The sequence below is a fragment of the Mizuhopecten yessoensis genome, unplaced genomic scaffold (assembly GCF_002113885.1).
Source record: "Mizuhopecten yessoensis strain PY_sf001 unplaced genomic scaffold, ASM211388v2 scaffold11059, whole genome shotgun sequence".
In the NCBI taxonomy this organism is placed as follows: domain Eukaryota; kingdom Metazoa; phylum Mollusca; class Bivalvia; order Pectinida; family Pectinidae; genus Mizuhopecten; species Mizuhopecten yessoensis.
This window is the reverse complement of record NW_018408858.1, coordinates 221,221-239,325: the sequence shown is the minus strand read 5'-3', so window position 1 is coordinate 239,325 and position 18,105 is coordinate 221,221. Positions and strand designations below refer to the sequence as shown.

The window sequence follows — 18,105 nt, the reverse complement described above, 5'->3', positions numbered from 1 at the left end:
AATCAAATGTTGTTATTACCATCGCTATTCACTAAAAGCAGATTACACGTGCTTTGTGAGACTATTTCAAATATTGACGATAAACACACACTGTGATGAGTCAGTTGATCACATAGAGACCATGAAGCAGGACCCGGGCATAAGCATTAAGTAGAACAAGTTTTTTTTTCATTTCCACATTAACAGTATAACAAAAAAAACTATTTTTTAACAAATTTGAATATGTGTCGTCATTATCATCTGAACTTCGTCTCTTTTACCTATTTTCCGCATATATAAGATAACATAGTGTGGATCATATCAACAGTGTTGGAAACAGTTGGATGAACATGAACATTTTCGTTAGCAACAGTTGCATCCCATTGGTCTAAGTATATAACGCGATTTAGCAGATCTGAAAATTCTTCAAAAAGAATTTGCTGTTCTTTTTGCCTAATAAAATTATACGGAAGTAAGTTATCAACGTATGTTAACGAGTGTGGCCCTTTGATAAAAATGTCAACGTTCGGAGCCCGTTTTACCAGTCTTAGAACAGCTTGTCTAGCGTTTCTGACATGTTCTCTAAATATGTCATGAGACACTCTTGCAATATGAAGGTACCAATGTAACACAACGATGTCAGAACTGTTGGCGGGAATCTCATCTAACCGAAACCCCTCAGATCTGATGTTATATCTCAATGAACCTTGGGTCCCATAAAACGGCAGTTCGTGTGGTGCCCAATCAATGGAAATTCGACGTGACTTTAGTTCTGCATGAGCATATTTCTGCCAAGCCTTGTCCTTTATCTCATCCCAACGGCCAGATGTAAAAGTTAAACCCAGAAAACCCATCAAATTCGCAAACCACAAACGATTTGTAGAATCACCTAGAATGAGTAAACGACGTCCCTCTAGACATTTGAAGTAGTCCTTTGGTGTTCGTGGTAACTCAGTATTGCATATCAGGTTTTTCCATTTCCCTTTCTGGTAATACCCAGTAGGCGCTGGTTTTTTCCAGGTCAAATTCTTGGAAATAGCCATGCAGTTTTGCAATATCGGCAGCTTGAATTTTCCATCTACAAATACACATATCTAACATTTGGAATCATGTATTTGATAATTATTGATCATTATGATATGAATATGCATTAGTAGACTGTAGTATCAAAACGAAAATAAAGCGGAAATCTCGCTTAACAAGAAGGTTTCTTGACGGCATACACGTACACTTAAACTTAAAAACAAGAAGGTTTCTTAACGGCATACACGTACACTTATGCTTAAAAACAATGCTTCTGACATTGATTAATTCAATAGCGGAGAAAATTCAAACTATCTTATTTATGAAGTTCTAATAATGTATGTGTAATGTTTGAAAAAAAAGGCAACAATCGACCTCACTAAAACACATACGAGAATATTTACCGCCTTTTCTCATGACATTGTTATCATCAGATGATTCTGATAATTATTTGATATTTTGGTATAATTTGTATACTTGTGTATTTGATAGAGTTTTTGTTTCAAAATTGGAATGCTTTTAACGGCATCAAATAATAGTTTAAAAGTAACTCCATTGATATTCCGTCTTTGCGTATTGCAGAGTTATCTTCTCTTGGGAGCAGGTATTGATTGTTACGTCACTTGTTTGTGAGAATAACGTCATCAATTTTTGAGAAAACGACGTAATTTTCTCACACAGACCAATGACGTAACAATCAATACCTGCTCCCAAGAGAAGATAACTCTGCAATACGCAAAGACGGAATTGACTGATCAAAATAGTTGATAAAATTCCTCAAATTAGTTTCTAAAGATCTATTCATAAAGTAGATGCACTTATTCATCAATCACAGTTTTTATTTAAACATGTTAAAGATTACTTACTGTCTTTTATCGTGACATCTATCTTTGTCCTCTGATGCACGCTAGTCCTAAAATAACATATATATAAAGTGTTAGGACTGCATTATATCACATTTAATTAAATTAAAAACTTTCATTTATGCATTTAATTAAGTATTGTAAAAAATATATTGTTAATAACTCAAAAAAAGTTGGGATTAATATAATACATCCAACGTTTATAATATTTCTAAATCTTTAAATACACATCCATGAACGAAGAGTGATAGTGTTACAGTTATCTCCCTTCTACCAGTAGCACGTATACACTGCTTATCGGTTGTGAAGCAGGGTTTTCTGAATAACGTTACAAGGGTCATATAACGAAGAGATTAACGATAAAGTATCATAACGGTCGCCATCATGACCTGATTTCAGAGTATGATAATTCACAGGTAGTGTATATGTGTCCTATATCTAATAATAGATAGAGTATGCCAACAATTAATAACTGTGCACCGAAAAGCTGTTGTGTCCTTCTATGAGCCATCAATGATGCTATGGGCCAAAGGGTGGCAATCCAAATTGGTCTAAACTCCTGATGAAACAGAATAAATGAATGTCAAAACATGACGAAGTCTGGTTAGTTCCAAATAAAAAATGAATACATATGCAAGACCACACACTTGTGTTTTTCTAACGAATCAAAAAGCACGAGTTTATTGCGCGGACGAATATATTTTCACAAGTGCTCGGAGTGCACGAGTGAATATATACGTTCGCGCAATAAATGAGTTCTTTCTGATTCGTTAGAAAAACACAAGTGTGTGGTCTTGCTTTTATCACATACCTTCCGTATTTGGTAGAGATCGACACAAAGATTTTATAAACTTTGATATTTTTTGCAAATACCGGGAACTTTTTAGTTCGCCATGACAAGGGAATTCCCATAAAAAGAAGTTCCGGCTAGTAGGTAATACAACATTCCGTATTGCACATGTGCAATACAGAACGTTGTAGTTCATGGTCTGAAAATTGCTTGTATTCCTATAACAAGAATCAGCAGGTATGTGATAAAGTATATAATGCCTCTTTTCAAAAGAGATAGTAAGGCTATAGGGGTAACGGTAAACTACGGTGACTGAAAAAGAAGAGGGTACCATGGTATGTCTTGAAGGATGAGTTATAAACACACACATATGATTGCACTTGTATTAAATTTTCATGATATAATCTTTAGCAATCTTTGGCTACAAAACATTTCTCTATTGGTTACTGCACATTCTGACGATACTAACCTGAACAGATGCAATGACTTGTTGCTTAATGGATTTATATTTTTGTTGATGGTAAAATACATCCAATCACTACAATTGTACCTCTGCGGACTCCTACAGTACCAAGACATACCAAAATTGTCCTTGGTGAAATTGCATACACTTGCGTTACCAAACAACCCGAACTCAACATTACATGGAGTGTGTTCGGGCTTTGAAGTATTGACCTTATGTTCAATAAAAATAGCTTCAATAGTATAAAATATTCCATGATCTTTCAAATAATTTGTAAAGATGTCAATGTGTTCCTTTGTGTTTGCAATCGAAACTATTAATTCTGAAGTGCCATTCCATAATGGTGTAATAAAACCAGTGTGCGAGCCATTTCCATTGTCAACTACATATCCGCTCACACTATTTCTAGTAGAAGGTTGCTTCATCCAAATACTTAAAACGTCACCACCAGTTAAAATCGGTTTTCCCCATCCATTGTTAAGAATTATGTTCACTTTGATCGTTTCACCAATGTTGTATATGTTATTTTTCTTCTTCAAATCAAGTCTGGAAGTCGAGATATTTGCTGTTGATTTGAAGTTACCGATCTCCCTATTGTTTGTAAACACCGATGCTCTTTGTATCACGGGTTGTGTTGGACTTGCGAAACGTTTCCCTTTCGTTTCGGTGTATGTATTTGTTGAATCAAAGTAGTCCGTTAATCCTTTCATTCTGATGAAACTAAAACGAAAATACATATGTTAAGTTCAACTCCAAATGATAAGCCACCGAGTGGTCGTAGTGTTCAACAAGGGTTGTTCTGATATGGACACATCTATTGTTTACTTTTACTGCACCACTGATACTGTTGCTTTTTCTTATTATACATGCAAGCACCAAATTCTAAACAAAACAAATAATGTATAATATAATAATGTATAGTATAATACTGTATAGTATAATACTGTATAGTTTAATAATGTATAGTATAATAATGTATAGTATAATCATGTATTCCGTTATAACTAATTTACTTTTTCAATTTAGAATTAATATAAATCAATTAATTACTTCTAACTTGCATTTGTCACTGAAACTCTCCGAATCTCGCAATGTATGGTATCCAAGATTTCGTTGGTTCTAATCATTTGCATTCTTTATTTTGTGTTCAAAACTGTTTCATACCTTATGGTAAAGTTGTACGCAGCGCACGTTTGATCACAATCATGTTCGAAAGTGTCTATATGAAAGCAGATGGTGCAAATGCGTGTGCTATACTTTTAGTCAGTTTGAAGATCAAATGCCTACAAGGGAACACTTTTAAGATGCTATCAAGCAGTCAAGGTAAATTGATCTATACAAGATGTTTCATAGTTAGAGATGCAGTTACCTCTTTCACTCTTTCAACTTGGGTATATAAAGGGAGAACAGACCTAACTTATTTATGATATCATTGTATAAAACTGTTAGCTACACGTATATAAAATCTTTGCTTGGTCGGGTAAATAATATAATTGCTGCGTTAAGTGTGGGCCCCCTACACAATTGAGTATTTCTTCTGTGTGTTTGGCTTTTGGGACAGAACGCCGAAAAAACGAAAATGAATATGATGCCCACGTTGTATCACTGAATTCATTCAGCCCAGTTACGGTTAACCTGATATGGACTGAGGATTGGAAAAAAATGAGGAATTCATCGAAGCGTTAGTGAATATCATACTCAGCATTCAACATACATTCAGAATGACCCTATGTTTGTGTTTAGTGCAGTATTTATCCACATAGTACTTAAAATTACTCTGAAATGGGCAGTTTTATCTTGATGTGCAAGGAACGGGCGGACCTCATTTTAATCGTGTAAATATATATATACGACCACATTTTAATCGTGTAAATATATATACATGTGTCTACAATAAATTATTAGCTTGCATTTAATTTCCGTATTTGTGAATAAAAAAGATCATAATATATTTTAAAAATATATGCCCTCAATACATAAAGAAATACAGACAAAAACAAGTTAGTTTTAAAATCCTTCATGAAATTCGTGGATTCAAGGGATTTGTGACTCTCTGGTATCAAAATGAAAACTTCAAGTATTGCACAAATGTCGCAGTGCGAGATTTTAGTACACATAGCAATGGTTCTGTATCAGATCGAAGTGATCTGGACGGCTTCCTCGTTCAGTGTCCGTTTGTGCACACCGGTGTTTGTATTGTGGCCTTTATCTTATTAGTAACAAATGCAGCAAATATAGCACTGGTGTGATATGGTGTGAGCACGCGCATTGTTCTTGACACTCAGGTGACGGCTAGTTATGGTACCAGATATACCACAGAGCACTTCAAACGAGAAGCAAAATATAAATGCACAATGGACCTATGTGCATCTGTAAAGATAATCGCCGGATACATCCAATGTCCAAGATTTCGTAGTAACAGTTTTTTTTGTAATAACATTTACCTTGGTTCCTCTAACCTGTAATAGCACTTACCTTGGTTCCTCTAACCTGTAATAGCATTTACCTTGTTCCGCTAACCTGTAATAGCATTTATCTTGTTCCGATAACCAGTAATAGCATTTACCTTGTTTCTCTAATTATATAACCTCTAATAGCATTAATTTTGTTCCTAAAACCTGTAATAGCATTTACCATGTTCGTCTAGCCTGCACTAGCATTTACCTGGTTCCTCTAACATGTAGTAGCATTTACCTGGCTCCTCTAACCTGTAGTACCATTAACCAGGTTCTTCTAACCTGTGATATCATTTACTTTGTTCAGCTCATCTGTAATAGCATTTACCTGGTTCTTCTAACCTGAAACGTGTGTGTAGCAGGTACATTGTAAAAGGTGGATTTGTGGAATGTGGAATCTTCACGGAAACAGTTTATTACAAATATACTTACAAAACTAAGGAAATCAGGCCAATCAAGATGAATATCAGCGAGAAAAACAGCCGTCGGAATATTCGCAACAGCATCATTTCCAGGAGTAGACGTTTCTGGAATAGATGAACGGAAACATTGATATATTATTAAGTTATGGTTGAGATTTTTTATTAAATACACCTTACTAAGTACCACCTTATTAACCTATTTTTATATCAACCTTATGGATCACCATCATGCTGTACTATGGTTGTCAAAAGGCTTACGTTTTGGTGAACCAGAAAGCTATTCCCGATAGGTCAGTAGAATGGGACATACCATACGAAAAGCAACCCACCTATCCCTTCTATAACAGGGGTTTACCATATGCCATTGTAGCTGAACACCGTTTTTTTAACAAAACTCCCCGATTGTGGTTGCTTCTATAGACAATATGTAGATCTAAGCCAGAGAAACACGGGGCCCCCAAAAGGGGTAAGTTATTGTACGACTATTCGGTTATTGCTTTTGGTAACCAGTTCTTGGTTTTCCGACCGAGTAAGTGATTAACCGGCTAACCGTTGACAACCTTAGTTTTTACTCAAATATATCAATACTTATACCGTGCATTAACTTTACATTTATCAAACAAGAAATGATATAATTTATTTATATTTAATTCAAATGCTTAAATTACAAAACAAAAATAGTCAAAAGAAGTCAAAACCATCGATACATTGCACATACATTCAAATATAGGCCTATTCTTGTAACTCTAAGGTCGGCAGAAATAAAGAAATGCTCTTCATGAATATTGAAAATCTTGAAAATAATCCGGTTTATTCATATTCTGATATGAAATGATTTGACGAAATGTGGTGAAAGAGAAAAAGGAAACTGAAAAATCAAGACGAAGAAACTCGAGGTTATATTTTTCGAGTTCGTGGACCGCTATGACATATTCCGCCTAGCAAAACAAACCATTTAACTTTAATTTCCTTTTGGTGAATTATTGAAACGTTATTTCCTTTTAAACAACGTGATATTGCTCGTAGAATAGAGAATTCCACATTACTAAATCAACACATTATGTATGTACAGCCGTCAGTGTATATCTAGTGTATAACAAAGGATATAACATGTAAAATAAGGATCAACCTCAACAGTATGTTCAAAATAGTGACACGGAGGCAAACTATGCCGGCGTCCATGAAATTTCTTAAATATTTGATATACATGATATAGAGCTTTATTAAGAATAGTTAAATATAGGAGTGCTTACTTAACGGAATTCATTCATTATCATCTAAGTAATTAGCATAGTCTTGGATGGAAATTATAGCTTAGATACTTAAATTACACTGTAACAGCATGATAAATTAACACGTACAAGCATTTTGTCAATTGATTTTTTAAGAAGTTATAAGATACTTGTAAAATCTAGTAATGAAGATGTATTTCTTATATATTTGTTTTATAATTATCAAATGTTAGCTATTAACTGTTAAACACAACAGTTAAAATCACATATTAATTTCTCATTTGGTATTTTAAGCATATCATTTAAAGATATAATAATAAAGATTATACATGTAGTTACATTTCTAAAAAGATCTTACTGTACTTACACTACAAAAGTATTACAAAACAGTTGCGAATCTTATCAAATGTCACCTCAGCATCACCATCAAGAAAAAATTAATACAAAACGTTTTTCTGTGAGTTAAATAAATAAGTTATATCTTCTATAATATACATGTAGTATAAAACATTGTCATATTCCATCTGCAAAATTCTTATAGAACAGTAAACCACAGGTGAAATACAGATATATACTGCCAATACAACCGAGAAACACACTATAATCCTTTTACCAACTTTCTATCACAACACTTATGATAGATGTTATTTCTTGCTAAACGTTAAGCATTCAGGCTCAGCGCGACAATGGGTTTACGCGTTATATGATATGACCTGGTTGAATAATATGCTGTGTGTCTTTGGCACCAAATTTCAGTGAGATAGCACTCTAATGTTGCCATTGCAACAGCGCAAGGAGGCAACTACACCAACAGGGTAGAATGTGTTTATATGACTTTTGCTGTTAAAAGGCTGCTAAACCATAAAACACAAACATGTTGAATTAGATAAAGACAAAATTTAGAGTTCAAATTTGTTTTTCATTGTGTACATTCTTCACAAAACCGTTATTATACAAGTGTAATGTTTGTTCTGTTATTGATCAGCGTTTAAAGTGAACTGTATAGGCATTTCAAAGAGGAAGAATTTTATAAAGAATTCTGAGGCATTTCAAAAGAGGAAGAATTTTTTAAGGAAGGCTGATTGTATTTGTAAATATTGCCATACAAATGTAGCTTATTTAGCATATATCACCTCAGGTGTTATAATTCAAGATGACTACTCACAGTGAAATTGCGCTTAGTATCTAAATACCAAAGGAAGCTTTATATGTGCATTGAAATGTCACTGTTTGGTTTGGTTTAGTATTGTTTAACGTCGTATTAACAGCTATGGTCATGTAAGGACGGCCTCCCCTGTGTGAAAGATGCATATGTGTAGTGTATGCGTGTGTGTTTTGGGAGGCTGCGATATGTTCGTGTTTGTCTTCTGGTGATATGGCGGAACTGATGCCGACTTTTTAGTGCTACCTCACTGAAACATAGAACACCCCATCCGGTCTCACTCCTAAATTGCTCCTAAACGAGCAGGAGTAGAAACTACCATTTTTACAGGCTCTGGTATGTCTCGGCCAGAGGAAAGAACGGAAAGCCTTCCTCACAGGGGCGAACGCTCAACTAAAGGCCAAAAGTGAGGCATTGTCATGGGAGACATTAGGAAGAAAAAAAAAGTTGTTTAGAAAGAAGAGAAAAGATAAGATCCCAAATTTAGTCGCCTCTTACGATCATGCGATGTGTGCAGCAGGTACAATTCTTACGCCCTACCTGCATGGACTTGAAATGTCACACATCAGAGTATAAGCATAAACCCTATCTTAATAACAGCTTGTCTGATTCGAATAAATTGATGACATGACACGACATTAAACATCTCGCTGATCTCTCGTGCTCGAGTGTCTCGGGAATATTTTCCATTTATTCGGAACATCTCTAGAAAATCTGAAAAGAGGAACAATAGCTGAGTTCAGAGGGACTAAAGCAGACGACAACAAAGGTGCATAGCATGAGCATATTTATATATATTTACATTTGGTGTGGCAAAGCCCTTCTATATTACTACTAACGTACTGCCAATAGCAGCTTCATCTTATGAGACTATAACTGAAGTTGGTCTTTGCACCTCCGAGCGACTTAACAGTGTCACTACCGAACTTATTGGTATATTCTGCTTTGATCCCGAACACCAGCTGCCTGTCTCAAGTGTCTGTGTGATCAACACAATTTTATGCCTACACATGTGGCAGTTATACCAGTTGCTCTGCCACATCTATGCAGTTTATTGCTTAAAAAACCTTCTTATCAGTGCGTAAATTTCATCCAGCACCTTGTCCTAAATGTATATACCAGGCCCCGTTCTCACAAAGCTTCCTTAACTTTGAGGATTTCCTTAAGTCTAGGATTTTCCTCAAATTTGAGGATTTCCTGAAATATTTGAGGATTTCCTGAAATATTTGAGGATTTCCTCAAATACGGTTCTCACAAAACATTTGAGGAAATGTTCTTCCTTATCTTTGAGGATTTCCTCAAATATATTTGAGGAAGACTCAAGGTTCCCTCAACTATTTCCTCAAGTCATTCAAGATGGCGAATATCCACAACATGATAAGATTAAGAAGAAGAGTTAGACGCCGCCGTCGTATTTTTAGGCGCATACTTGACCCGATCGGCGACCGGGACGTGTACCAGCGGTTCCGGTTCCAACTTGAAACCATCAATTTTATTGTCGGCCTAGTGACTCCTAACATCCAACCAGCAACCAGTCGGAGCTTAGCTGTATCCCCCTTTTTGCAGGTGCTGGCTGCCGTAAGGTTTTTCGCCACTGGGGCATTTTACAGTTTAATCGGTGAAAGTCTAGGCCTGTCAACGGCAACTGTCGCCAGATGTGTGGACAGGGTGTCAGAGGCATTGTGTCAACAGGCCAGAAGATGTATACGATTCCCTGTGGGTCAGGCGGCGTCCGTTGCCAAGAGGGCCTTTTACGATTTGGCTGGTACGCATCACCAATTGAAGATTTGCTAAAGAAAGATAACTCTTCTTGAATTTCGTACAACAAATAACCAAAACATTTAGTACCAAATCAAATGGACAATCTGGGCTGTTAATGGTTCATTATGGATTTAAAATGTGTCATATTCACATGTTATACAACGCTTTTACTTATTTAGGGGTAAGGTGGCAGTACCCAAATCGGATCGGTACCCAAATCGGATCACTTTTTGCAAAAATACTTATGAATAAATAAATGTGTCAACAAATCAGGTATAACAATGATGTTGTCTTAGAATAGATAGCCATGCACCATTTTTTGACTACAGATAATTAGTTTTTAAGTTCAAATAGTGCAACAAAATATAATTCAAACTCAAATGTCAATTTGAGTTTTGTGTGGCAAAATGGCCTGGAAGCGTGCATGACGCAAGAATGTTTCGGGATAGCCACTTGCGTACTAATTTTTAGAATGGTAAGGTATCAACAATAAAATAATTTGAAGACAAACACTATAAACACAAAGCATTCATATCAAATCCCTCTGTTATGTTAAACACATCTCAGGGATTTTCCTAGGCTGTTTTTGGGTCCTGTTAATGCAAAAATAATATAAAATTCAAATGCCAACCCAAAAAACTCCCAATTCCGATCATGGTGATGTCAAAAAGAAAAAATAAGGGGAAAGAAAAAGAAAACTAAAGTTGTAAATTGAAACAAGTGGAGTGTAACACAGTATTTTAAATTCTTTTCCAAATCATATTTTTCCCAATTTGGGTCTTTTAAAGCAAAAGTCCCTATCTGTCTGACCCTGGACCCAGTTGAATAAGAGTAGGAAAATCCCTGAATCTGCATCCCCTCTCACCAATAATGCCTCCTACCAAGTTTGGTTAAAATTTTCAAATAAGGATTTGTACACCTGAGGCAAATCATGTTCCCAGTGGACATGCACAGCTAGAGGGAATAATAATTATGTTTGATCAATACTTCAAGATTTTATAAGTAATGCTTAGGTACAACATAGTGCTTATCATTTGTACTAAATGTCATGAACATGTTTTAAATATTTTAAGAGTAATGCTACAGACAAGCATGTGTGACAGACTTAGTAAGTTTTCTGTTAAAGGGGAGATAACTACGTGTATAGTTGACCAAGAGTTGTGGTTCTTATGCATTACACACCATCTCAGAGTGCTTATCATTTGTACACAATACCATGAAAATATATAATACAATTTCAGAGCTATTCTCTTGACAAAAGGTGGAGAAAATGACAACTTTATGCTACATGTCAAAATAAGATTATGTTACTGTTATTAATTGTTTCAATGTACATTGTTTCTCATTGACAGTCCATAGATTAATTCATCAAATGCATTTTAAGTTGTAATATATATATATATATATTTATGTTAAATCACATGAATTCCATATCACAAAGCTATTCTAATTCAGTTCTTATTTTGTGGAAAACTTCTGCTTATATATATTACAGGAACCTTTAATGGATTTCTGCTAGGAGATTCGGCATATCCCTGTTCAAATTACCTGATGACTCCATACAACACACCTGACACAAGGAGCAAGCAGAAATTCAACAATGCATTATGCCGAACACGTGTAACAATAGAACAGACCTTTGGCATTTTAAAGCGTCGATTTTCCTGTTTGCATACTGGTTTAAGGGTACAGCCACAGAAGGCTGCTACAATTGTCTTAGCGTGTGTAGTTTTACACAACATTGGGATAGAGAGGGGGGATATAATCAATGCAGACATAGATAATATTGGAGTTGAGGAAAGTGAACAGTTAAGGGGACAGGGTATAAATACAGGGGAGGCAATAAGGGAGTTAATTAGAATCAGATATTTTCCTTAAATATTTTATTACTAAAAGATACAATATTTGAATTAATTTTACTTTTTATCTTGAATATGTGCACAATGCATCTGTTAATAGCAAACAAACTATAATTCTAAATGCAATCCAATTCAATTTCCTTCTGTAGCTGATTAAGTCTTGATCCTAATTCTTTTTGTTTTATCAAATATTTCAACAGGTAATCATTCATATAAATACCATAATGTTAAAGTTCAAACTATTTGAGGGAGAGGTTCACAAGAACTCCTTTTAGAATAATGAAGGAATTTTAATGAAACTTGGTAGGATATTACATTATATGATATAGATGTGCATATTAATTTAGATTTTTTTGAACAATTTTTTGGGGAAAACAGTGGAAATGTAGATAATTATATAAGATTCACCAAGTATTTCGGATTCACTAATGTTGAATAATGTTAACAGTAACAAGTTTTGTGTATTTTCTTTTGGTTTAACTGTTATTAGCATACAAATGTATAAGATTCGAAAGTTTGTCTCGGTATGTAGTTTTATGTTATTAGATTATTCAATAAAGTTTTTAGAAACAAAAACTTACCAATATAAACATGTAACACCCCAAAAACTTATTCACTAGATGGTATCCTGGACATGGAATCTTAGTTCACATTTGCAAATGAGACAAAACTTTAAATAATGAAGTGAAATTTATAACTTATTTTGATAATATTTGGTTTTTGCTAATAACATATTTTTCCTCAACTCAAATAGTTCAACTTCATGCTCCTTTTGGAGCTGAATCAAGCCACATTCCAGGTCAATTTTTCGAATTTCTGCTAAAGCTCTATGCTTTTCAGTACTCAGCACATCTTCCTCGAGATCAGGTTTTTCCCCCCTCTTTTTAGTTATTCTTTGCGGTACTGGTGGTGATTCTTCCACCTCAATGGATGTATGTGCTTGTACAGGTACAGGTTCAGGTGCAGGTACATATGGTAGAGGTAAAGAAATGTCATAAATGTTGACATTTCCCTCAGTTATTTCAATCCCATCCATGTCTGTTGGAGACACAAATTCTAAAAGACAGGGGTCTGTAATAAAAAAATTATACACATTATTTTAAAATAACTAGAAATTGATTCCACATAAATTTGACTTGGTTAAAAATTTAAATGATTGATAAATTTACAATTATATTGTAATACCTTACATTTATAATTAAACGTATTTTTTATGGTCAAGATGTTTTACACTGATTGCACTTATGAATCGAAATGCCCAAAAGGGCCTTTCAGGGCTTGGTTAAAGAAAATTATTTTGTATTAATTTAATTACTCCAACTTTAAATATTCATATTTGACAAACCTTCTGTGTCATAGGCCATAGGGAGGCCACATAAATTTGGCCTTCCTGACATCTGCTCTAATAACAACCTCTGAGAAGCTGATGGAGATGCTGGTCTTGGGCCACCCCCAGTTTTAGGCTTCTTGATTTCATCATATTTTTGTTTTGCTTTAATAAAATAAATCTTAATTAATACACATGGCATGGATTCATTCATTATCCAAAAGACAATGTGTAAATTTATATAATGAAGTTAACTAATACTTTCATGTATGTGTAATTCATTGTTTTAATCTAATACATTAAATCTATGTTAAAACAGTAGGTTATATCATATTTATATATAAAGGTTAAGCAAAAATACAATAATGCATACATATTGCAAGTGGTTTAAATATACCTCCTGTCTTTACGTTGTCATATTGCTTCCTCAGCTGATCTAATGACCTTGGCATATCAGCTTGTCTGAAAAATGAGAGTACAAATGTTATTCAAGGTTAAATTGAAGTAACAAAATATAAAATTGAGAGTGCAGGTTTTTTATGAACATGCGTATTACTTTCTATCTGTAAATATTACCTTATGTCATTGAATTGATTATAAATATGATCCTGATAGTTTATTTTTAACAGTATATTCACAATTTCAATAAAACCATTGTCACAATATGCGCAATACAAATAACTTTATACTGCTATATCTCTATCAAAACATTTGAGCTTTATATCATCTTACTTGCTGTAAAAAGTACTTTTTCTTAATACTTATAGCACTAGAGATATACTATATCAGACATTTGATAATTGTTTGTTTTCTCCTATATATAGTTAGTTATTGTGGATATAATTTGTTTCATGTATATAAGTTACATGCATGAATGTGATTTGATGTAATTGAATTGGTAAATTCGTAAATAACCATATTTGTACCATGTACATGTATTATATCAATATTTAAAGGAATGTTGAACATATCAATATATCTAGGCTATTTTTCGGGGTTAATTAATGCCTGATAAAAAATGTGTGTGTTGCAGGTAGCATGCCTGCATAAATTAAGTTGTTTTTTGAACTCATTCACCCCTAAAGACACATTTGAACTCTTCCAAATCAAAGGTTAGAATAGTTCACTGTGAAATTTCAGGGGTCAAAGAGTTAAATGGAGAGAGCGGTAAAATTGCATAAATTAATTGTTCTTTCTTTATGGAGTATAGTTATGTTTTTAGAACACTGATTAACAGCTGAAATGCAATATAACTCGCCAATTACAGACAAAAGGTTTAAAAACAAGAACAGCAGAAAATCTTGATTTGATCAAAAAGTTGTTGGGTTTCTTAGAAATTAGCGTATGAGTAGGGTTACCTGAAACACACATTTTTTTTTTGGCCTTGATAAGATGATTCTAACGAGGTTTCGATATATTCATAATTATTGTATTTATTTGTTTCATATTCAAATGACTTGTATTAATATATATTTTAATTTATTATTAAGATTTCTATTAATTTGAATTTTGAAGATCACAATTAATTAAATACTTGAACTTTATTTAAGCCTTACTTCTTTTTGTCTTAATCGATATAAAACCAGTAGTTCATAATATTTGCATTCTAGAATGTGAACCATGTTGTCAATTTGGGCAGTCAGAGCCGTTAACTTTTTTGAAGATTTCAGTTATAATAGTGGTACCTGTTTATGAGTAAATGACAACAGACCATGGTATTTCAACCTCCTACCAGCTTGACATAGGGTTTTTGAACTTTTTCTAGCATAATAAAAGTAAGAAAATACTCAGGCCAAAATATACTTTTTTCAATTCATTTATTTATACACTGTGCCATCTACAGTATACATATTCAGGATGCCCCCCCCCCTGCAGCTAGTCCATACAGTTTTATATTGCATACCCCTAAATAAGTATAATTATAACTATTGAATAAATATTTCCTTTATTTGTACATTCTTGATGTTGATATCTGAAATTTTAAGTAATATATTGTGATCAGTCAATAATCATGGTAGTACTTGTAACTGATTCTTTATATGATCATATTAATTCTGTTGATTCTGTGTCTTGTTGTATTGACCTTTCATTCCTTTCTTTCTACTATTTCAATTTATTCTATAGTTGTTCATTTTTTCATCAAGAATAGTCAGCCCAATATTCAGTGCAGCACATATTATATAAACATCTATTGTTTTATCTTTCTCGTATTATTTTTTTATATTGGTTCAATATAATGGGATATTGAATTCTCCTTCTTCAATTTTGCAATCTGATTAAAATCACATGTTTGTTTGTGATTTTCTGTGCAATGAATGAAACAATTTATATCCATGAACGTTTGTACTTTTACTGAATGCTATCAATGATGTCTATACAGTTGATGTAGGGTAAATGTGTTACAAAGTGAGCTGTATTTAATGCAAATTTCGATAACAAACTTGACCATCTGACGACAAACCGATATGAAAAAAGTTGATAAAACGTCAGAATAATTCGGACTAGACCGGCCGTAAAAAAGGACGATCGTCAATTTTTTAAGTCCATAATTTTATCATAAAATCATGAAACAGAAAAATGTTTTTTGTTATATAAGCCAAAAAATATCTACAAAACATTGTTTTTAATAATAAAAGTTTTTAATTCTTTAAATTCAGCTTCAAAATGTGCCCGTCGGTACAATTATAAATTTGTACGGGCGCCCGTGAAATACCCAATCTCCAGTGGGTGTGTCAGAATGGAACGAAATGATTGGTCAATTTGCCAATCGAGAGATTAAAAATAGAAAAGAAAACAACGATAGACAACATGACCTAAAGTCGGTTGACTGGTTTACTAGCGAAGGTGCGATAGTGAAAAGTCGAACGAGACTCTAGACTAACCGTGTAATAAAATAAACATGGAAGACAATAAACAAATGGGAAGTACTTACGCATTAACCTTGGAGACAATCTCCTTCCACGCATCGGCTTTCGCCTGCCCTTGTATTTCCTAAATAGCACCGATTCATGTGGCTGCATTTCAGAGATAAGCAGCACTCTGTCTTTCCCTGTCCAATTCGGACACCTGGGTTTTTTGGCCGCTTCCATATTTATTTAAGCAGACGACTTTGACAAAAAACGGGAAAAAGTATGTGTTTGTTTACAATTGTTGTTTATTGATTTCCAATCAAAAAAGAGTTCACCCCTGGCCGCTTATGCCAACAGAAATCTTTTCCTCAGCTGAGGATTTCCTCAAGTTCGATAGTGAGAGCCAACTTAAGGAAAATCTTAGCTAAGGAATACTTCTTCCTCACCTCATTCCTCAAACTTGAGGAATCCTCAAAATCAAGGAAGCTTTGTGAGAACGGGGCCAGTACTTTAATGGTAAAATATAAAATTATAAAAATAAATTTGCAGTAGAACACGGACTACTTAGGAGCACAAAGGATCGTGTACATTGTACATACTAGCATATACCGCATAACCTGTCTTTACTTATATGGTATAATATATAATTCTTAAGGACTTGCACAACTAAATCATTTACTTTATGATATTACTAAGCTTTTAAGCTATTAGCGTTAATATTTGAAGTTCAACACTAGTGACAACTTTTTAGATTCATAGATACAAACCTGACAAAGGCTTCAAAGGGCATTTGCTGGCAGGTTTAAAGGCAAATAGGAGCGCTACATACTTCTGATTTTGACAACCGGAGGTTTACAAGCAGAACTGGTGAAGCGGGTCGGGAACATCCCCTAACGTTTGACCCCATATAAATCCGCTATCACATATAAGAATAAACAGAAACTATATTTATTTCAAAGTTAAATATATGTAAATTTCATTCAATAAAATATATGTAAACACCTTCACATTTAAATTACTCAAAGGCACTGTATTTTACCGGAAGAAATTTTCCAGCTGTGGGATCGCACAACGTTACACGATATGCGGTGTGAGCACGGTGTGCAAATGATTTAAATCTGGATGATAATTACTTGCGCGCATTTGTGCGCGCAATTGACGAACGCTGTGCTATAACAATCGTAAAGCAGGTTTTTGCACTAACTCGCGCTTCTCTCCACACATATTTAAGGATAAGTACAATTGGTTGATCTATATTACTGAATGAAGCAAGAGGCCAAGAGGACCTTTGTCTCTTACCTGGATAATAAAGCAACCATGGGAAATTATTCTTATTGCATAAAATCCCTCAAATGAAATTTTAGAAGATTTTATAGATTTAAACTTCAAATTTCCACAGTCACAATCCTCCGTTTATACAAAAATTTAGTCCGCTTTTCCTAAGGATGATCCTGGCAAACTTTGGATGAAATCCCTCGGATGGTACAGAGAAAGAAGGATTTTGAAGACTTAAACCTCCAACCCCCTTTGTAACCTTTAATATTTAAATCACAAATTTCCCGGCGCCACAACTCTGCATCCAGAGGGGCTACACCGTCTGTTTATACACAATAAGTCCCCTTAGCCAAAGCTCAAATCTAAATTTGGATAAAAAATCATCTAAAAGTACAGAAGAAGAAGGATTTTAGATATTGTGACCTCAATTTCCCCTTTTGAGCCTCGCTAATCTGCATCAAAAGGGCCGAAAACCTACGTTTATACAAAATTGAGTCCCCTTGGCCCAAAAGAAGGATTTTAAAAGTTTTACATGTATTTCCCCTATTTGGCCCCGCTCCTCTACTCCCAGGGGGGATGCAAACCCACATTTTATATAAAATTGAGTCCCCTTGGCCAAAGGAAGTTCCAAACTAAATTTTAAA

The 18,105-nt window shown here is 34.2% G+C and overlaps 2 protein-coding genes across 4 annotated transcripts in view; both read right to left on the bottom strand.

Moving 5' to 3' along the window:
• Positions 1–239: 239 nt before the first annotated feature.
• Positions 240–18,105, bottom strand: part of LOC110465168 (NXPE family member 2-like) — a 33,141-nt gene continuing 15,275 nt past the window's right edge. For all 3 annotated transcript variants that reach the window (XM_021520815.1, XM_021520817.1, XM_021520816.1), the window contains exons 2-5: positions 6,007–6,101; positions 3,125–3,838; positions 1,869–1,915; positions 240–1,057 (exon numbers count right to left, since the gene is read on the bottom strand). In XM_021520815.1, coding sequence (XP_021376490.1) covers positions 261–1,057; positions 1,869–1,915; positions 3,125–3,838; positions 6,007–6,101 — 1,653 coding nt within the window. In that variant the 3' untranslated portion in view covers positions 240–260. The remainder of the gene's footprint in view (positions 1,058–1,868; positions 1,916–3,124; positions 3,839–6,006; positions 6,102–18,105) is intronic.
• On the bottom strand, positions 12,522–16,347 carry LOC110465169. Its single transcript, XM_021520819.1, has 4 exons — positions 16,270–16,347; positions 13,735–13,799; positions 13,356–13,502; positions 12,522–13,081 (listed from the first exon to the last, which is right to left on the bottom strand). The coding sequence occupies exons 2-4, from the start codon at positions 13,787–13,789 to the stop codon at positions 12,702–12,704; spliced, it is 582 nt and encodes a 193-aa protein (XP_021376494.1). The 5' UTR covers positions 13,790–13,799; positions 16,270–16,347; the 3' UTR covers positions 12,522–12,701.